This window comes from Orbicella faveolata, unplaced genomic scaffold, assembly GCF_042242905.1.
Source record: "Orbicella faveolata isolate gen_17 unplaced genomic scaffold, um_ofav_v1 contig_12, whole genome shotgun sequence".
In the NCBI taxonomy this organism is placed as follows: Eukaryota; Metazoa; Cnidaria; class Anthozoa; order Scleractinia; family Merulinidae; genus Orbicella; species Orbicella faveolata.
In genome coordinates this window covers 2,160,001-2,182,004 of record NW_028301539.1, presented here as the reverse complement: position 1 = coordinate 2,182,004, position 22,004 = coordinate 2,160,001, and the positions used below count along the sequence as shown (strand labels likewise).

At 40.9% G+C, this 22,004-nt stretch overlaps 1 protein-coding gene across 5 annotated transcripts in view; it reads right to left on the bottom strand.

Annotated features, from left to right (window-relative positions):
* Positions 1-22,004, bottom strand: part of LOC110045097 (uncharacterized) — a 112,353-nt gene that overhangs the window by 37,148 nt on the left and 53,201 nt on the right. For all 5 annotated transcript variants that reach the window (XM_089281999.1, XM_089281997.1, XM_089281998.1 and 2 more), the window contains 22 exons: positions 21,045-21,231; positions 19,826-20,374; positions 18,860-19,411; positions 18,163-18,717; positions 17,177-17,737; positions 16,026-16,583; positions 15,198-15,749; positions 14,501-14,725; positions 13,736-14,071; positions 12,573-13,130; positions 11,636-12,190; positions 10,652-11,212; positions 9,942-10,499; positions 8,090-8,641; positions 7,091-7,648; positions 5,903-6,111; positions 4,968-5,316; positions 4,222-4,508; positions 3,542-3,809; positions 2,392-2,949; positions 1,485-2,042; positions 423-977 (listed from right to left, as the gene is read on the bottom strand). In XM_089281999.1, coding sequence (XP_089138125.1) covers positions 423-977; positions 1,485-2,042; positions 2,392-2,949; positions 3,542-3,809; positions 4,222-4,508; positions 4,968-5,316; positions 5,903-6,111; positions 7,091-7,648; positions 8,090-8,641; positions 9,942-10,499; positions 10,652-11,212; positions 11,636-12,190; positions 12,573-13,130; positions 13,736-14,071; positions 14,501-14,725; positions 15,198-15,749; positions 16,026-16,583; positions 17,177-17,737; positions 18,163-18,717; positions 18,860-19,411; positions 19,826-20,374; positions 21,045-21,231 — 10,201 coding nt within the window. The remainder of the gene's footprint in view (positions 1-422; positions 978-1,484; positions 2,043-2,391; positions 2,950-3,541; positions 3,810-4,221; positions 4,509-4,967; positions 5,317-5,902; positions 6,112-7,090; positions 7,649-8,089; positions 8,642-9,941; positions 10,500-10,651; positions 11,213-11,635; positions 12,191-12,572; positions 13,131-13,735; positions 14,072-14,500; positions 14,726-15,197; positions 15,750-16,025; positions 16,584-17,176; positions 17,738-18,162; positions 18,718-18,859; positions 19,412-19,825; positions 20,375-21,044; positions 21,232-22,004) is intronic.

Below are 22,004 nucleotides of genomic sequence, written 5' to 3'. Positions count from 1 at the left end.
GTCAACTGAGAAAGAAAAACACCAAAGAGATAATACTGAACCGTAAAGGAGCAAGGGTGGGTAGGGATTGAGAGGGTTAAAACAGATTACCAACGACGAACTTGAAAACTTAAGGCTAAACTTTTCGAGATGTGCAAACCATGATGTAGCTTCTTTGACGATAATACATGTTATGCTCGTACAAATTCATTCATTCATTTCCAGGACTAGTACTGTTCTTCCTAAATAGATTGTTTCCACCGTGATAAACCCTTTCATTTCTTCTACTTTGGTCCTGAAGCAGCCACACTACCATTATGAAAACAAAATACAGGTAGTACCTTCGCGAAGTGCTGCCTTTCTTACTGGGATTTTGGCTAAATATTCAAAAATAAGGAAATATATTAGTTCAACGACACGTTCAGTGTGTTGCTGTGACATACCTTTTCTCATTTTGTCTATGATTTCCATGGCAATCTTTTTTGTCTTGTTAGTCACGTATGCTGGTATCACATTATCCACATGCGGTGTTATAGACTTGAGTTCGTCCTCATCAGACTCTCGACCAAACGCGATAGGAATCACTTCAATATCATCATCCCACAGTGACATGGCCGTGTTCTTGACATCTTTCCCGTCACTTGTAGATTTCTTGTCCGTGATCACCACCAGCACCCTCTTAGCACCCTCCCGCTGATATTCATCAAACAACTCAGACGCTTTCTTAAGCGCGCTGTCCAAATTGGCACCATCAGTTGCCCTCTTCTTGAGGTCAATGAAAGCTTTCAGCTGACCATCGGTATCAAAGGTTCTAGAGAACCGTAGCTCGACAGAGGGCTTGTCTCCAAACACAATGAGGCTGTAGTGGATCCTTTCCTTGCCATATTCATCAACCATGGTCTTTATGATGTCCTTCATCTTTTGGAACTTGCCATTGGCATTAGATGACAGTGCGCTGATAGCAAAGATCAAGTTTACCATGGGAACAGCTGGAAGATCTGGAAAATGTCAAAAACGATATTTTTTCTTTAAAGAATTCGTATAAGCTAATCGTGATGTTATAACGTCGTATCTAAGTTAACTTGAAAATATCCTCGCGGCAATATGAAAACGTATTTTTTTTATCACACAGAAACAGCCCTTACGTGTTTAACACAGTTCAGTTAATTTGATTCCAATTAAAACTGCAAATGAACTCTAAATTGTTCTTTATCAGAGAGGTAAACTCTGATATGCCTATCTATATTAAACAGAACAAATGCATGGCGGAAAAATTATCAGTTACCCCGAGCAGGATTCGAACCTTCGACACCCGGACCTCATGGAATGTGCTCTAACCACTGAGCTACCGAGGCAACCACAGTGGAGTGACTCGAATATTAGCTACAAAGGAAACATCGATTTACCAGGAATTTCGGACTGAATTGTTTTCTTCATTTTGTTTCATTGTTTTTTTACGATTTGCTTAGACAAGCACAAATTATGAAAGCAAGTTAGACACTCACTTGTCAATGCAATTCTCATTATTTCCTCTCCAAGTGTCTCTGGATCCTCATCCTTTCCAACAATGATCATAAATTTCTTATTAGTTGTTGTCTTCTCCAGCTCTGGCAGGCTGGCCGCAGGACCAACTGCAACCGGTACTACGACGATATTAACATCCTCCAGTGGTTTGGAGGCTTGTTTCACCTCGCTAGAGTCACTAATGGACTTCTTGTCCATTATCACGACAAGTACTTTCTTGGCTCCAGGTCGAGACGGAGCTTGTTTGAACATTATCTTTGCTTCCTCAAGAGCTCTCTGCAAGTCGGGTTCACCGGACGGTTGACTTGCTCTCTGTAAAGCTTTTCGCAATACTTCAGGATCAGGCAAATCTAGGGTGAAGTTTACTTCTCTGTTCACAGTGGTACCAAATGTGAGCAAAGCATAGCGGATTTTGCTCGTTTCGTAGCGCTCCGTGATGGAACTTATTGCTTCTTTCATCAGCTTAAATGTTTCATCGGCGTCCTGTGCCGAGGCACTGATGGCGAAGCTAAGGTCTAATGGTGGAACTGCTGCTGTCTCTGAAATAACATAAACAATAAACAGGGTAATGAAGCCACAATTCTTGTTTTATGTCGACGGCACACTGCCTTTGTGGCTTTACTTGCCTCACGCTTCTTTCTCCACTGTTTCCGAAATTCCCTTTTCATATTCCCTTTTTTAATTAACATCACCGAGTGATAACAAACAGTTACGTTCAGCACTGTACTAAAAGTACTGGACTATTTGGTGTTAATTGACAGCAAACAAACTACAAGTTAACAATGATCGATCGGGATTACGCATCCCGGCGTAAGTTATGTTGTATTGTTCCTGCCAGGAAACGAACTATAAATCACAGCCATTACATCACACTGATGATATTCTCACCATTCAACGCCCTGTCCATGATATCCTTAGCAATGTCCTCTGCAGTTTTATCGTCTGAAGGTGTCAGCACATCCTCGTCTTCTGCTGTCGTCTTGTCCAGCTCCACCTTATCCGCTTTATCGAGGCCAACTGGAATCACTCGAATGCCAAGCTCTTTAACAAGACTCGCCGCATCTTCAATATCGTCATCATTACTATCTAACTTATTATCAATAATAACCACTAAGATCTTTTTAGCACTGGGACGTCCACCGTTCTCCTCTGTGAACATGGCTGGGGATTCTTCAAGGGCTTTTGCCAAATCAGAACCTCCCTTTATGGTGGGGATACTGTCCACGAGTGCCATGAATTGGGAATTGCTGTCAACCTCTTCGTTGAACTTCACAATGATATTCAGTTTTCGTATCAACGTGCCCACACTATAGTGCATTTTATTTATTCCGTACTTCTTGATTACATTCTTGATGATTTCCTTGGTCTTCTTCAAGTTGTTCCTGTAGTTGGTAGCAGTAGAGCTGATGACAAAGGCTAAATCCAGTTCTGGAAGTTTTTGTTTGTCTGCGGATGAAAAATCAATGTTGGAGAAACGTCAGTGAACCACAAGAAGCACAATAACGTTTGGTGAATTACAAATTGCTTTCAGTGTTGCACATTTAACCTACAAGGAGTTTTGTGTCCTCCTTCTTCTGGGTTCCGCGATCAGGAAAAAGTATGATTTACGTAAATATCCCAAAAGCGATATTTTAAATTTCCTTTAGTTTTCGTCACTCCTATTGCCATCTCTTTGTGAAAAGTGTTTCCCAATTTCCCTGTATTTTGGACACTTCCTAATGGACTAGAGTTTTATGAAGACATCAATGATCATCGCAATTATACACACAACTTGTGTATATAACTGCGATGATCAATCACGTCTTCATATCTTTCTCCGTAGTTCAAATCTATGATCTTTCATATATTCACTTCGGACAAGACATTTGTATACTGAATACCATTTAAGACCGAAGCAACCTGGAAACGACTGCGTGTTAACACGTTTAATGCCAAAATTGCTTTCAGTGTCCTCTTCTCTATCACAGTCTTCCTACTCTAATCAATAAGTAGGTCACTTTCACCATGTGACTACAGTTCAAATAACTTTTCCAGTTACCTTTGAGACCGATCTTCAGAATAATCTCTGCCACCTCATATGGATTATCATCTTTGTCAATCTCCAAAATGTCATCTAACCATGGGGTGATCTTCTGCAGTTCGTTTGAGTCAGCTTCGTTTCCAAGAGCCACTGGTATAACCCTGATATCCTGCTCCTCCAGATCCAGTCCTTCACTTGTAAGATCCATCAGCTTACTGGTGGATCTCTTGTCTGTGATCACAACCAGTATCTTCCTGGCGTTTTGACGTCCGCCTGAAGAAAACTCCTGCAAAGAGTAATACGAGAGTTTAATATAACACTGCATTATCAACTGTTTTATTACTACAATGAGATTGTCATGAAAAATTCAATGAGGAGGAACAAATCTAAAGGAGTCTCGATAAACAAAAAAAATAATTTGACGTTGATGAATGCGGTGCACACTGAGAATTCTACTGCAAGAAACTCAGCTATTGGGGCAACAAGGTCCTTCGTTTAGCAAGTACACATAATGGTTTAACACAAAAACGTTCCAAGCAACATCCGCACCTATGGGAGGACAGTACAAGTAATGAAGAAGTAATGTCTGAAAATGTTTTTTTTTATGACGGTTGTAATGGCGCAAGTAAAAGTACTATGGTTGAAACTATCAATAAATACAGTTAAGCTTTATTTGGTCCATCGCGAACGTTATTTACCTCTTTTGCTAGTTGCAGGGCTTTGGTCAATGAGGCACCGCGACCTTTTCTCATTTTACTGATGTAATCCATAAGAGCTTCATCCGAGTCAAAGTTGGTGGTGAAACGAACCAAGCGTGATGGTTCATCGCCATACACTATGACTGCATACATGATGTCTCCTCTGCCGTACTTGTCAATCATGGCGTTAATAATGTCTTTCATCTGCCGGAAGTTTGCTAATTCATTCAACTGCGCGTTGGCACTGATTGCAAAAATCATGTCAACTTCAGGAACTTCCACAATGTCTGAAAGAGAGGGAAAAGAACATCGTGTTTCACATTTTTTTTCCTTAAGATTTTCTAACATTTTATAGTCTGTAGAGAGACAGTTACAAATATCTTTTGGAAAAAATGACAAGCTGCCTCGCTACATTTATTGATCTTCCTGAATAACCTGACAAAGTATGAATACTTACCGCGTCCACATCCAAAACGATCAAAGTTTTAAACTCAAAATTAGTATTGTTGTATTTTAGGGGATAGCGTTCACCATTAGCCCTCTTTTGAATGGCCAAGCACTACAATTTTATGTACAAATTTCACTCTTTCGAGACCATCTGTTCTAGATTACAAGCTTGGTGGAGAGCCACGTTTTACTGCATTCCAGGTGTTTAGAAAGACATAACCAACAGGAACGTGCAAATTTCTACGTACATTACAAACGTTAGAGTCTAGTTCGACATAATTATTACTTGATTCTCATACCAGATATTACTTTAGCCATAATCTTCTCTGCAAGCTTTTCAGGATCTGCCGTTTTCTTTGCTTTCACCAAATATCCCTCAGCTGAAGTAATGTTCTTCAGTTCATTCACATCAGCATCGGGACCGATTCCAACTGGCACAATCTTGATCTCATCTTCCTTCAATGGTTTAAGTGCCTCCTGGATTTCCTCCTCTTCGTTAATCGATTTCTTGTCCATGATTACCACCAGCACTTTCTTCGCATTCGGACGAGGTGAAGCTTGATCAAATAATCTCTTAGCTATTGCCAAAGCTTTCTGAAGATCGGGGCCTCCAGATGGCCGAGAGAAGGAGTTAAGATATGTTCGTATCTAGAAAAGACAAAAGAGCAAAGCTGAGCGAATTACTTTGGACAAGCAAGTGAAAACCGCTGTTACAGTTAAAGTAATTTGTCATAGTCGGTATTTTGCCGACACGGAACCGAGAACTGGGTGCAAGCGTAGTACGGGAGCGCTCATGCTTAGTACGTTTGTAAAAAGGGACGGTTGAGAAACTTGCGGCATACTACGGTCAGCCTTGCCACTCGCAACTTCAGATAAGGTTTATTTATTTTTATTTACTATTTTTTTTTGGTTTAGTGTTATGGGAATAGCGTTCTCTTATTAATCTTTCGTTATATAACCTTTAAACCCTAAAGGTAGCGTCACTGCATTTAGTCGGGGGTACTCGGTCCCTATTTTTTTCTAGAGGTTTTTGGGGTTTGCGTGTCCGGCTTTCGCATGTAGGGTGTTATTTGATGTATCTTTCATCCACTTTGCTGTAACCTTATTGATGTTGAAATTAAAACATATCTTGGGTCTGGCTGACCAACGCGTCCATGCCTCATAACCTCTGATTGTGTTCGGTTGTGTAGTGAAGGCAAAATGTCAGACATTTTAGCAGTATAAATTAGCTTACCATGTCATCATCTGGAAGAGACAAACCAAAGCTAATAGGAGTAATGGGCTGACTTCCAAACGCCAGTAAAGCATAACGAACTTTGTCGGTTTTGTAAGTCTGCATGATCTCTTTCAGAGTGTCTTTTATTCGCTGGAAAGTTGCCTCAGCACCGGCAGCAGCAGAACTGATAGCAAATGCCAAATCGATCTCGTCCAGTGTGGCGGTCTCTGCGACGAAAGAACAAGTTACCAAGTTAGTTATAATACAAATACTTCGGTTGTCATTGGAATATGACATTTTGGCATTCTTCTAGAGCCAACATAATATTCTATGGGAGATAATCCAAAGAAAGTCAGAGTAACAGTAAGGTCTCGTTTGACCGTGGAAAAATTGAACATTACATTTAATTCTTTTTTCAAGAGGGCACGGTAACGAATCCTGCAATGTGACTGGTTCTCAGCGCATTATGAATTTTCCCATCTCTGCCCACGGTAAAGCTTTCGTGAGTTTTATAACGATGATTTTAGGGAGAGAAAGAATAATATATAAGTTATTTACCAGCCTAGTGTCGGTCCGTATAGTGAAAAACTGTGACCTTGGACTTGAAAATGCTGCCCCAGGTCGCAGGCCTCGGGCAGCATTTTCAAGACCTCGGTAACAGTTTTTCACTTATGGACCTCCCAGCCGGCAAATAACATATATGGGATTCTGCTACCATATCTATGATCGAGCTACAGTTCACGAACACCTCGATTATACCTAGTAAAAAATGAGTTGATATTTCTTTATTCGCTTTTAGAATAATTGATTTTTAACTTTGAGTACCTACTATGAAAAATAAGGAAAGACGCAAACAAAGCAAAAGATGCAAACGGCCCACGTCGTAGAAATTTAAAATGTAAAAATCACCGGAAATTATTGATTAGTGTTTGTGGAAAACTCGGGCAGGGAAATCACAGGATCATTGTGACGTCATTGAATTCTAAGAACTCCCTTTTCAAAATGTTTTCCGTCTACGCTAAAACACCAAGCAGGCGTTAAGATCGTTTTCGAAAAGCTCCGTTTTCGTCGGGGATTCGTGTGGACGGGGCCTCAACCACCACTCCTATGTCTATACATCAACTATACGGTCGTTCCTTCCTAAGTTGGTGAGCAAAATGTAAAATATTTAATGAAGAAACTAGAAGTATCGAGTTGAAAACTTACTGTTGAGCACGCGTTCCATTATTTTTTCTACAACTTTGGTGGGTGACGTTGTATCAGTGGTATTGATGACATCATCCTTGACGTCAGTGATGTGACGCAGCTCTCCATCTCCTTCATCGCCAAGTGCGACACCAATCACTCTGATGTCACTCTCGTCAAGCCTCTGCGCGGATTTCTCGACATTTTCCGCCAGGCTCTCTGATTTCTTGTCTGTTATCACCACCAAAACTTTCATAGCGTCTGGTCTGGCGCCATTAGAGGCCTTGAAAAGCTCTTTCGCTCCGTACAAGGCTTTGTCCAGTGATGCCCGTGCTGTATTCTGTGGAATGCTATCAACATTTCCCTTTAGGATGTCATCGGGATTAGCTGAGTCGCTGAAGCGGACATGGATGGTCGGGCTTGATCCAAAGGTCATAACACTATAAGCAATCCTATGAGATCCATATTTATCAATGAACGTTTTGATGACTTCTTGCATTTTCTGGAAGTGTTCCTTGGCATTTGCTGCAGTCGCACTGATGGCAAATCCCATGTCAACCTTTGGGACAACTGGCTTATCTTAAACAAAACAGTAACATATCACTAGTTGAATCTCGGAGATGGTAGTGCAGTGTTCTCTTAAAGTATGAAACCAAAATATTAAGCAGTCTCATAGCTCTTTTAGAACGAAATGCTATTGTCCAAAAAGCTTCGTTTGTGTAGGACTATACGCAGTGTTTGCACTGCGTATTATATGCCTTTTTATAAGATAACGGAGCTTATCTGGAAAGTTCCAACTTGGTCCCACCGTTTTAAACACGACTTCTAATTAGTGTACACTAATAAAATGGTTCATTATAATCCAAAACACAGAATTTATTACCCAACCCAAACCCTAGAATACACACAATCTCTTGTCCAATTTTCAATATTGCAATGAGGGAAAAGGACTCTCGCGGTTTATAGGCGATCATGTTGTCGCTATTTTCATCTACGTTTGAAGTTCGTTGTCATACTCACTATCGGTGATTCTCTCGGAGATTTCTTCAGCACACTCTGTTGGAAGAGCGGTGTCATTTATCTTGACAAAATTCGCTTTGTTTGGAGTGGTTGCTTCCACTTCGTCAGTATCAGCTCGGTTTCCAAAAGCCACCGGAATCACCTTGACTCCATCCTCCTCTAACTCGCTAGCAGCGTCCCTTACGTTAGCGATAGTGCTTTCAGACTTTCGGTCCAATATAACAACCAGGACCTTTTTCGAGTCGGGACGGCTGCCTTCGTCAAATACTTCCCTGGCTTTTTCTAGGGCAGCTTGAAGCGACGACCCTCCGGATGGTCTTGGAAGTCTGTTCACAGCATTTTTCAAAGAATCCTCGTTGAGTTGTTGAGTGAATTTTATCCTGACGGACGGATCTCGACCGAAGAGGATGATACTGTAGTACACTCGTTGGACTCCATACCTATCAATCAAATCCTGGATAACTTCCTTTATCTTAGCAAAGTTCACATCGGCTTTAGGTGAGATGGTGCTGATGGCAAATACAAGGTCCATATCAGGAACTGCTGGCAAATCTGATAATCGATCAAGAATTGGAGCAATGGGTCAGACAAATTCACAAATACTATAATCATAATGATCACGGATAGATTCAGTTCCTAGTGAACGAAATCTGTAGACAAAGCTAACTGTAGGACACCTTTGGAAGGGGACACAAAGTCGTCATAAGGCTTGACAGGAAAACAACGTTTCCAATCCCCAGCACGGCTACACATCCGATAGGTGGTCCGTAAGGGCTTTCTTTCTTTATGGGTGGTTCAATTGTTAAAGAATACAAATAGAACTTGCATTAATAAGTGATAGGCGGCTGTGAAGGCCACCACTTTCGTTCTAAAAGGAATGGATTTTTTATGGGCCACAGGTCAAATAGGACAAGTGACAATCGAATATATTTCACACGGCCATTTGTAGGATGAAAGAGACGATTCAATCAAACCTCTCCTCATCAACAAATCATCAAGTTACAAAGTCCAAAGGAAACTATCACCGTGACATTGTTTGTATATATGATCGTAAATTGCCACTATGATGAAATTCTCGATCTCCATTTCTTTACATTTTCGTACACATTAGGTCTTTCCTAGATATCTTGCCAAATTTCAATTTTCAACGAACATTAAAACTCGTGGTTTTTGGACCTTAATTTCCGAGAATTTACAGCCGCCATTAATTTTCCTTGTTCCAAGTCTTGGTTGAAAATTTGAGAAAATGACGTCATTTTCTCAAAAATACCGCACAGGATGAAATTATGATAACAATTAATGTAAAAAATTGCACGAATATATGAGCCAAAGTTTTTGTTATTCTTTATGCGAATTGCTGTGCTAATTGTTATTATAATTTCAACCCGTGTGGTATCTTTGAGAAAATGACGTCATTTTCTCAAATTCTCAACCAAGACTTGGAACAAGGAAAATTAATGGCGGCGGTAAATTCTCGGAAATAAAGGTCCAAACGACATGAGTTCTAATGTTCGTAATAGATTGAAATTTGGCAAACAATCTAGGAAAGAACTATTGTGTGCGAAAATGTAAAAAATGGGTATGGAGAATTTGATCATAGTGGCACTTTAATTAGCATAGACTTTTACGATTTATGTATACCTTTTCTCTTTAGTTTTAGTTTGGATTGAGAAGATATATCAAACACTCAAGACAGTGTTTGACCAGATATCCAAACACCTCGACGTTCGTCAAAAATACTCCGCTACGCGTTGTATTTTCAACTCTCTTCTCGGTGTTTGGAAATGTGGTCAAACACGGTCTTTCGCGTATGATATTTCACATCAAAAATTGTAAGAAGAAATTGTGATACCTTTCAACACTTTCTCCATGATCTTTTCAGCAGTTACATCAGGATCAAGCTTTCGCTGTGTCACTATGATGTATCCTCTATTGGATGTGATCACTTCCAACTCGCTGGGATCGGCTGACGAACCGACAGCGACGGGTACAATTTTAACCCCTCCCTCCTCTAGAGGCACTACAGCCTTCTTCACATCTTCAGGGCGACTCGTGGATTTCTTGTCAGTAATAACAACCAGAACTTTTTTCACATCAGGTCCAGCTGACTCCGAGTCAAACAATCGTTTGGCTTCTTCTAAAGCTTTCAGCAAGTTAGGTTCCCCTCCAAGACGTTGAGATGACTTTATTTTAGCCTTCAAAGAGTTCATGTCAGATTCTTCGCCGAAGCTTAATTTCTGAAGTGCGTTTCTACCAAACACGATGAGGCCATAACGGAGCCTATCAGTGATTCCATACTCGTCAACGATTGCAGTAATAGTGTCCTTAATGCGCTCAAAGGTGTCTGAGGCTGACACAGCTGTGGCACTGATAGCAAATCCTAGATCAATCTGTGGAACTCGAAGATTGTCTGAAAGATATAAGAGCATAAGTGAAATTTCTGGAATATTGTAAACATATGTACAAAGGTGAGGGTTTGATTGTTATCTCATGACGGAAAGGAGCACTGGTATTGAAGTGGGTACAAAATTACTTGTGTTAACTACATTAATCACAACTCACCATCAAGTATGGTATCAATGATCTTATCTGCGATGTCTCGTGGTTCATCAGTTATGTTTGGTTTGATAACATCTTCTTTGATCGACACGATTGTCTTCACTTCATTCACATTGTCCTCATCACCCAAAGGAACTGCAATCACTCGTATTCCTTCATCCGTCACCTGTTTGGAAGATTTCATGGCATCCTCGCTGCTGCTATCTGACTCTCTATCGGTCATTATCACTAAGATTTTTTTCGCATCCACCCTTCCACCGGCGGCAGGGATGAACAACATCTTGGCAGTGCTAAGAGCTTTATCCAGTGCAGCTTCTTTCGATGGTAAAGGAACTTTTTCAATCAAGTCTTTTAAAGCAGTCAAACTGGCCGATTTATTACCAAATTGCAGATGTGTTGTTGGAGGTTCTCCAAATGTTAACAAGGCATAATGCACTTTGCCATGGACGCCCAATCTATCGACAAATTCTTTGATTGTGTCTTGCATTTTCTTGAAATTGGCATCTGATTGGAAGGCTGTGGCGCTGATAGCAAACGCGACATCCATTTTCGGCACATTGAAATCTAGAGAATAAAATCATGAGGATAAAGAATTAAACAGGAGAATTAACATTTCCAAAAAGTAGATAATGTTTTGCAACAACATGTCGTGGTTCAGTTTTCCAAGGTGCCATCCTCTGTACTTCTGGTCAGTTTTTATTTTATGTCCACAGATGCACTTCTTTGAAATTAAATTAAAGAAATTAGAAGAAATTCTTCCACACTTATTGAGCAATAAAAGGCCGACCTTCCCCCCGTCACACCCTATCAACCCCATCCTCCTCTCTTGAGCATACCTGGATGCGCCACTTATAACGTTTTACCAATTTAGAAAAGACGCTTACGCAAGAGAGACAGTTGTTGACTATATGTTACCCATTTCTATCATTCCTTGCATCTTAACCCATCAATGTCACTGACATTTAAAGTAACAAAAGCCTCACTGACCTTCTAAAACTTTCTCCATAATGTCCTTAGCCACGTCATCAGGATTGTTAGTGTTCTTAACGTCTATCAAGTTGTCTTCATCGGATGTGGTAGCCTTAACCTCATCAGGTGCTGCCTCTCGCCCAAAGGCAACTGGAACTACTTTGATGCGAGAACTCCAGAGAGCCTCGGCTGACGTCTCCACGTCTTCAAGGCTGCTGTCAGACCTTTTGTCCGTGACGAGCACCAACACCCTTTTAGCATCTGGACGAGGAGAAGAATCAAAAAGCCTTTGAACTTCATCGAGTGCTCTTTCCAGGTTTGATCCTGCTCGATTCTTGGCTGCGCTTTGCAGGATAGCTTTCAGCTGGTCGTCATTAACAGGCTGCGTAAAAGTCACTTTAACAGAAGGTGTGTTTCCGAACACAACGACGCCATATTGGATTGTACCCACACCGTATTTGTTAATGACCCAGTCAATGATGTCTTTCATCTTTCTGAAGTTTTCACTTGAATCCAAGGCAGCGTTTGCACTTATCGCAAATGCCAAATCTAAATCCTGTAGCTGGGGTATAGCTGAAAGTAAACAGTAAAACTCAGTGTAATGGCGCTCATTTGGGTTTCGTTAACAGGGCTTGTCATAATTCGTTTGATCATGCGCAACAGAATCGTCAAAACCCCTTTGTGCAGCACAGCAAAATCAGGAGTTGAAAAGAAGAAGAAAACACACCATTGCTTAATTGTAACCTAGTCCACATCAAGTCAAAACCGATTATATTCCATGTGCCTGAAGAATTGAATTTGATGTTTCATAAATTTGCACGAGGCTATTTCACAGCACAATAAACAGACTGTAAGACCAAGTTACATTTTGAACGTTTCCATGTGCTTCCGCTAACCCGTGAACTATCTGCCTTCTTCAAACCACTGCTGTTTAGAGTTTTAAAGTTGTACTTACCTTCCAATACCTTGTCCATAATTTTATCCCCTATGTCACCTGGGTCTTCATCTTTGTCTACACCCAGTGGAGTCTGCTTGTCAGGGATCATTTTCTCCAACTGCTTGGAGTTTGCTTCATCTCCTACGGCCACTGCAATGACTGTTATTCCTTCGTCTTCCAGCGGTCTAGCAGCTTCCTTAATATCATCTGACGTCGAAGGCGATTTAGCATCAGTTACCACAACCAGAACTTTGTTTGCCTTAGGCCTGCCCGAATCCTTCTCAAAAACCTTCTTGGCTTCCTCTAAAAGCGCCTTGAGATCGGGTAATCCCGAGGGTTGTGGTAGTTTGTCGACAGCCTTAAGGAGTTTCCGAACGTCTTGAGGATCTTTTGAGAATGATACAACAGGTGTTGCCGAGTCGCCATAAATAACGATGCTGTAACGTATTCGATCAGGATTGTGCATGTTTATGATGCTCTTTACAGCATCCCTCAGTACTTCGAAGGTCTTTTCTGCATCGGTAGCAGCGGTGTTGATGGCAAAAGTGATATCAATCTCGGGTACATCTGGATAATCTAAAAGAAAACAAAGATTCCGTTAATACTGATAAAGTAAAAAATCCGAAAATGAGCTTCATTTAAGTGGCAAAGAAAGTCTCGATCATTTCAGCTTACATATCGTGCATTAGAGGAAATAAAGATGTACCATGTTTTCCTTTATATAACGTAAAATATAAATCATAGATAATTTATATAAACGTAGTGCTAGAAAATGACGATTTATTTAGTTGGGCAGTGGCGTCGACAACACAGTCATGGAAGAAAACGTTTCTTAAAAACTCACTCGTGCAAATTAATTCCAAATTGAACTCGAAACCGTATGATTACCTATACTAACAACATTCCTTTAAAACGCATTAAGAAACGTTTTCTTGGCTAACTATAACTGGCTCTGGAATGCTGTGATTCATACTACCAAAACACTGTCATTAGCATCTCTTAAGCGAGAGAAGGAGAATAACATAAAGGCTGATAAGAGACAAATGCGGCATTTTAGACGATTTTACCCCCATTCTCCAAGTGATAAACATAATTTGGATATGCTATTCAGGATAACTAGTTGACGTGACATTTAGATTCCCATAGTTTTCTTTTATTAATTCCAATTTATCAGATCTTACCTTCGAGAGCTTTGTTCATGATTTCCTCAGCAGTTTTCTTTGCACCATCAGTGCTGTTAGCTTCGATGACCTCACCCTGTTCAGGAGTCAAAATATCAAGCTCATCCTTGTCTGACTCTTCTCCGAGAGCAACAGCAATAACCTTGATATCATCGGGCCGCATTTTCATAGCCTCCTTCTTCAAATCTTCTCCTCTGCTATCGGACCTCTTGTCTGTTATAACGACTAAGACGTTCTTTGCATCGGGGCGAACCTTAGCGGCATCGTTAAAAAGCTTGGTAGCCTCTCTCAGAACCTCACCTAATGCTGCACCACGTCTGTTCTTTGAAATGGAGCCTGAAAGTATCAAATGATTTTCCGTTTTCATTAACAAAGTCAGCTTTCAGGGTTTGTTTAACTTATGACTGGGGTATGATTCTGAGGATTTTGCTAGTTTGGCAGTGTACAAGAGAACTCAACAAATGACAGCGACTCACTCTGAGGATAGATAACAACTACAAAGTTGAAACAGGAAATATAACCTGCAGAAATAATTTCGAAACACTGTTTGAGACAAGTTTGAAAAACGTTCTAGAGCATAAAATGCATTCATAAATTCATTACCCACAATTAAAAAAAACATTTTCCTCTTGCCAAATTTTCCAAGCGTCTTAGTCGCACCATAAAGCCTGGGATTCATCATTCCTCTCATAACAAAAGTGCTCGCCGCCTATCTCATAAAGGGCCATGGGGAAACACCAATTCCTGTAGCTTCTCAGCACTTACCGATGAATCGTTTCAAAGCCTCATCAGAGGGCAGCCGGCGATTGAATGGCAGCTCAGTGATTGGTGAATCACCAAACGTGATCACACTGTAGTGAATTCGGTTTGAACCAAACTTTTGTACAATCGCCCTAAGAATGTCTTTCATCTTTTCGAAGTTTGTCTCGTCATCTACCGCTCTGGCACTGATAGCAAATGCTAAATTCATCTCTGGTATCCTTGGGACATCTAAACGGAGCAAAACGAGAACGAAATAAAATGGAAGCATTAAAATCAAATATAGCACGCTATATCTCGAACGTGGGTACCCCGGTATAAAATAATGATATTTTAACGTAATCTCCGAGGTAACGCCCGTTATAACCTGGATTTTATATCTCCGATGCTTAACAGTTTTTAAATCGGGAGTAATTTTGCTTTTGATATTGAAACCGTTCTCCACCACAACTTCAACGATTAACGATAAACGATATCTTAACACAAACCTTCCTACACAAGCTTCGGTAATGTGTATTGTCCTTTCATACCGACAATAAACCGTATACATTCTACTTTCTTGGCAGGATGAGCTACTTTGGACAAGAAAATGACATGTTACAGGGATTCCATGCTGGACAGCCTAAACAACCTGAAACGCTTTGCGGGTTCCTGGGCACCAAGTGTGAGGTGGCCTATCACAATTATTATAAACCATAGTTACCTTTCAAAACCTTCAACAAAATTATCTCAGCAGTCATGTCGGGATCATCGCCTTCGTCAACATCGACCAGGTTCTCTTTGTTTGGTGTGGTTTTAGATAGCTCAGAAATGTCTGATTCTGATCCAAGTGCGACGGGAATAACTTTAATGTCATCCTCCTCCAGGAACTTCGCTTGATTCTCCACGTTGTTTAGAGAACTGCTGGATTTCTTATCAGTAATTATCACCAGGACTTTCTTGGCATTAGAGCGACCCTGTGTTTCAAAGAAATTTTTCGCTTCCGCGAGGGCACTGTCTAATAATGCTCCAGAGCTCTTCCGCACAGAATCTACTAAACTCTGCAATGCTTCGTCGTCTGAGAAAGCTGTATTAAACGAGATTCTGGTAATGGGAACATTTCCAAACGTAATGACAGCATACTGAATACTAGATGTTCCATATCGATCAATCATGCTCTTGATTATATCCTTCATTTGTTGGAAATTCTCTCTCTCTTTCAAGGCGTTGGCACTAAGGGCGAAAAGAAGGTCCAATTCTGGAATGGCAGGGGGATCTAAAGGGACAAGAACATGCGTATCAATTTAGCCAATAAAGCTTGGAACTGACCTGCATGGTATGTATTTCTATTATTTTACATTCTAGTCCTATTTCGAGGGTGTCTTAGTGCTAGTTACGGTTGTTTTATCTAGACTGATAGGTCGACAGGAAAAGAACCGAAACGGACAAAGGACACATGAAAGAAAACAACAAAGGAACAGGAAGAAGAAGAAAAAGACGAGGAAGTAAAAGAAGAACAACAACAACTACAACAACAACAAGAACTTCTCACCTTCTCGGATTTTCTGTATGATTTCTTCACCCACACCTGATGGATCACCCTCCTTGTCAGTTTTGATGATATTTTGCTTGTTACTTGTCATAGTTTCAAGTTCCTCGTCGTCAACATTTGAACCAACACCAACAGGCACGACTTGAATATCGTCATCTTCCAAAACCTTAGCTGCTTCCTCGATGTCGCTGTCATTATTGATGGATTTGTTGTCAAGTATCACAGCAAGGACCTTTTTAGCATCAGGCCGGGCTGTTGCTTGATCAAACAATGTCTTCGCTTCTTCTAATGCCTTCCGCAGGTCTGGCCCACCTCGGAGTGGAGGGAATGAATTGAGAAGTATCGTCAGCGCCATTTTGTCAGGGAACGTTTGTGAGAAAGGTATATATGTGTTGGCTGAGTTACCAAACATGAGGACACCATATCTAATACTGGCAAGTCCGTACGTATCCACAATATGTTTCATAACATTTTTCATGTTTTCGTACGTCTGCTCAGCCCCGCTGTCTGTCACACTGATTGCAAATCCAAGGTCAACATCGAGGAGCGGCACTGAATCTGGATGGAAAGTAAGTAACACGATAATATGGTATCAATATAGTTGTCTCTTGTAAAACGTCTTTGTCGTAATAAATAGTAGTATTATTTTAAAAGAGATGTGAACGTTAATTCTGAAATACGTATGCCCGGATTTCTGAAAGCAGAAATGCTCGATCGTTTTTTCCTCGCCAGCGACAAAGGGGATGACAAAAAAAATTAAAAGGAATGTCAGTCTTTTTTTCTTCTCTACTCTCTTATCTTCCTTTTCTTGCTCTTCTCTACTTTTGGTGTTGTTGTTGTTGTGAAATCCACGTGCAAAGTATCGACACGGTTTTCATAAACCCAATCATATATTAGAATCCGTTGATACGACCAGCTTAGCATCGCGAAAATGTGTTTTACATGCGATTTCTTCGGGCCAAAAAGAGCCGTATTAGTGGCGCAGAGTTCCACTACAAATGTATGGGCGTCTACAAGATGAAAAAATTCAAAGGCTAAAGAACAAAAAAGCAAAAAGGAAATATTCATGAGAAAAACGTGAACCTTCCGAATTCCTTGAGTTTTATTTTTCCTTGACAGTGTCCAAGCTGTTCAACAGTGAGTATTCTTACCATTGTTAGCCTTTTCCATCACTTCAGCGGCAATTTCCTTCGTACTTGCGGTGTCATTAGTCTCAATGACATTGTTAACGTTTAAGCTTGCCTCTGTCATTTCCTGCGGGTCAGCTTCTTTTCCAAACGTGACCGCAATCACTCGGATCCCATCATGCTGCAGTGATCGAGCAGCAACCGACACTGTAATTTCATCACTGTCTGACATCTTGTCCATGGCAACCACTAGGATCCTTTTAGCATCTGGACGCGTTAACGCTGCCACTTGGAACAGCTCTCTAGCTTTTCGAAGCGCCCTGCCCAAATCTGCTCCCTCGTCATTCTTTGTAATACGCTGTAAGATCTGTCTTAATTCCTCAGGATCGCTCTCGTCTCCAAAATCAAGTTCTACATTTGGTTCTTTGCCAAATTTGATGACGCTATACCGAACAGTGGACGAGCCATAAGTGCCGAGGATCTCAGTTATAACAGATTTCATCTTCATGAAGTTATCGTCTGATTTTAAGGCTCTTGCACTGAGGGCAAATGCAATATCTAGCATCTCCTCTTCATCAGGCGTATCTAGAAATTAAAAAAAGACACTGCTAATGAGTCCAATGACGCAAAGAACACTAAAAGCTGCATTTCACTGACAAGCGAAAACTTGAACTCGTCGTCTCATTCTTTGCCTTAAACGATATCAGGGTGTGAACCATGAAATTAATATAATACCCGCCCATTTTAGATTTAAATGTTTCAGCGTCACGCTGTTACCAAGGGATTCCTTGAAAACAGCACCTTGTTAGATCTTCACGTGAGGTTAATTCGCTCGCAAAAAGTTCCGCACTCAATGTGTTCAATTTTCGGCATTACCTAAAGTCTATACTATTTAAAGGATAAAATGTTGTGATCGTGTCCAAATACACCAATATTCCCGAACTTGCATTATTGCTATTTTACGCTAAAGTATAATCCTTATAGCATTTTTAAGCCCAACCCAAAATTACCTTCAAGCACTTTAATCATAATTTTCTCCGCAGCTTTGTCAGGATTCTCATCTGTATCCATCTCAACCAAGTTATTTTTGTTCCGTGTGATTTCTTCAAGTTCCTCTTCACTCGCTTCTTCACCAAGCACCACAGGCACAACTTTCACTCCAGCATTTTTCAGTTCTCTTGCCTTCTCCTTCGTCTTGTCACGATCACCTGACTGTTTCTGGTCCATGATGACAACTAACACCTTTTTCGCGTCCTGTCTGGCTGTATCCTCGAACATCTTCTTTGCTTTGTCAAGGGCTTTGTCCAGAGATGCACCAGAGATACGAGCGAGTCTGTCAACCCTATCCTTTAGGATCTCGATGGTGAAACGCTCACTCTCCGTAAACCGAACTCTCTCGGAGGGTTCATCGCCAAACAAAATGAAACTGTATCGAATGTCAGTCTTGCCATAACGATCGATCACTGATTTGATGGTGTCCTTGATCGTTTGCAAGTTCTCTTCCGCATCTAAAGAACCGGTGCTTATTGCAAAGCCTAGGTCAAGCTTTGGAATCTCTGGTAGCTCTGTAAAAGAGAAAGATATTTTACGAATTAAGGGGATACTCAACACTGCTAAAAGAGAATAATAATTGTCATCGTCACTGTTGTCGTCATTGTCAGCATCATTCCCCAAGTCATCTTCGGGTTGTTTACATCAGTGACTCACCTTTTAGAGACTTGTCAATTATTATTTCCGGCCATGTTTGAGGTTCAATAGGTTCACAAGTGGCAATGTACTCTTTGTTCGTAATAATGACCTCTATGTCATCAATATAAACTTCTGGACCAATCACTGCCGGTACAATTGTCACATTCTTCTCAATTAACGATTCGGCAGCTTCCTTCAGGTCGTCGCGGGTATTGGCAGTCTTTTTGTCTACAAAAATGACAACAATTTTCCGGCTGCCTGGTCTGGGAGGAGCATTGTCAAACAGCTTCTCGGCTTCTTTCAAGGCTTTCACCACGTCTGGCTCGCCAGTAGGACGTCTGAGTTGTTGCACAGTGGCCCTCAGTGCTTCTTTGCCGCGGCCATCACTGAAGTCAACGACAACGGAAGGCGTGTCACCAAATGTCATCAAAGCGTAGCGGAACTTGTCTGTTCCATAATGCTTGATTATGGCATCCACTGTGTCTATTATCTTGTCAAAGGTGTCCTCAGCATCAACAGCAGCCGCACTCAGAGCAAAGACGAAGTCGATGTCAGGGATATCTCGAGTATCTGCAATACAATACACGAATATTATAAGAGCACCAGAGTCAGGCCTTGCAGAGACAACTATTGTAACACATTATGAACGACTGGAATACATTCATTTGAACTATTCAGCACTAAACGTTACTTGGAGCGGTTTTCAATTGAGTGTCGTAAAACCAAAACCAAACCAATTACTTACCAATTAGACTATTCAGCCAATCTCAAACCACAATAAAACCAAAATTAAAACTTGAGTAATTGCCTGATAACTTTCGACACTCAATTGAAAACGCTCAAGTGCAACTTTCAATAACATGTATTATCAGCCCAGTCGAGCTTTTGTTTAAAGATCGCCCTACAGGAATCCCGTTTGACTGTAATTTACTTGACAATATAAAATCAAACCCATGGAAAAAAAAGAAGTAATGTACTCCTTACCTTTGTCAATAGTTATAATAATCACCTCAGCCACGGAATCTGGATTGTCAGTGGTATTGGTAAGAACTGTAATTTCGGTTACAACATCTACTTCCGGTTTATCCACTTCATCACCAACACCAACAACAATCACTTTGACGCGATCAGCCTGTAATAACCTTGACGACGCCTTGACATCATCTAGCTTGCTATCAGACTTGCCGTCAACCATTACCACAAGTATATTCTTAGCCGTTGGTCTCTGGGTGGAGGCCGCATTGAAGAGATCTCGCGCTTTTTCCAACGCTTTATCAAGCGATGCTATCCCAGTTGTCTTGGTGATGGAGTCAATGGTTCGTTTTTTATCCTCATCTGACAGCTGGTCGTCAAAATTAATATGAACAATGGGAGGGTCTCCAAAAGATAGAACACTGTAGAAAATGTTGGATGTTGGGTAATTGTCCACAACGGACTTGATGATATCTTGCATTTGCCTGAAGGTTCTGTCCGAATCTAAGGAGGTGACACTTATCGCAAAGCCAAGGTTGATTTGAACCAGTCGTGAAGGATCTGTGAAATAAGAAACCCCCAAAAAATTAATTCTCTCTCCTGACATCACGTGAAAACGCGGTGGTCAGGACGTTAGATTCCGCATCGAGGGATACCAGTTCTTGGTCATTGCTTTCTACTACTGGGACAACGCGTTTAACTTTTACTATACGTCTCTCGACTCATATGCACAAGTCCGTACTAGCGAAGTGTTAGGGTTAACCGATGCAATGCAGAGGGATGGGCTACAATGGCAATACATCTAGTCACTTCATGCGACAGAAACAGGGAGAGGTTCTGGAAGTTTGGGCCACATTGTCTTGAGCGCAGATTTTTCGTAATTATACATTTCATGTAAAGTAGCTTTGAGCTTTTGGTAGCAAATCATTCAAGACAATATACATAAAGTTGATAATTTTGATGAATTCAATCTTCGGCAAGGCAACATACTAGGGCGATAACAGGTCACCACTCTGGTTTTTTATACAAATTGTCAAACCTTCGATACATATTTGGCTTGCATGGTGCGTTTGTGTCCATCACAGATGGCAGAGCCTCCGGATAGATCACCATCCAGTGGACAGGTATTACCGAAATAATTATCTTTTCCTTTCCGGGGGGGGGGGGAGGGCGGGGAAGAGGTAGACAGCGTAACGTTCTGGAGCTCATCATGATATATCATGCAATTTACCTTTGATAGCCTTTTTGATCTGTTCATCAACAGTATCCGTCACATCTTTGGGTTTATCAGTTGGTTTGACTGGAACAATGCGGTCTTCATCGTCAGTTACCGGTTCAACATGTTCCTTGTTGACTTCATCTCCGATGATGACAGGGATCACTGTTATTCCTTGATCCACCAGTTGCCGTGCTTTGGCCTTGAAAAAGATGGACACCATAGAGTATAATTACACCGCACATTGGAACAAAGAGAGAACAGTGGAATGGGAGCTTAAGGAGAAAAGATTAAAATCTTGGGCAGAGGCGGCATCAGCTGCAGGGGATAGGATAGCCTTGAAGCAGAGAGGCGACAGCCCAATTCTCCTCTAGCAGACCGGAACAATGATGTTGATGACATTATGACAAAACATTTGAGCTATGCTGTGTAGCAAATAATTGTATTCTGTCCAATATTTGTTCTGTTTGCGTTTCTTGGTATTGGTGTTGGCGCATGCCCATTCACCATTTATAAAAATGATTTGGGATTTTACATTCTGTACTCCCCCATGGTACTTTTACATCACCAAATAAAACACGACATGGCCATTTCTGAGCCACCATAAAGATCGCAATGCCTTCAACATCTCTAAACAACTGAAATTTTATTTACTGTCGAAACAACATTCTGAAAACTTGTATTGATTCTCTCCATTCTATTATACCAGGTACATGTCGCTTCTCTTAAGAGTTCCGTATTCTCCTAAATATCTTTAGAAACATTACAATAACTGGAGACTGACTAGAAAATGTTCGGGTTACTTCAGTCTCCAGAGTCAAATATATCAAACACGAGAGACAGTGTTTAATAGAGACATCCCAACACCGAGAAGAGAGTTGAAAATACGACGCGCAGCGGAGTATTTTTGACGAAATTCGAGGTGTTTGAACAGCCGATGAAATACTGTCTTGAGTGTTTGATATATCCTCTTAA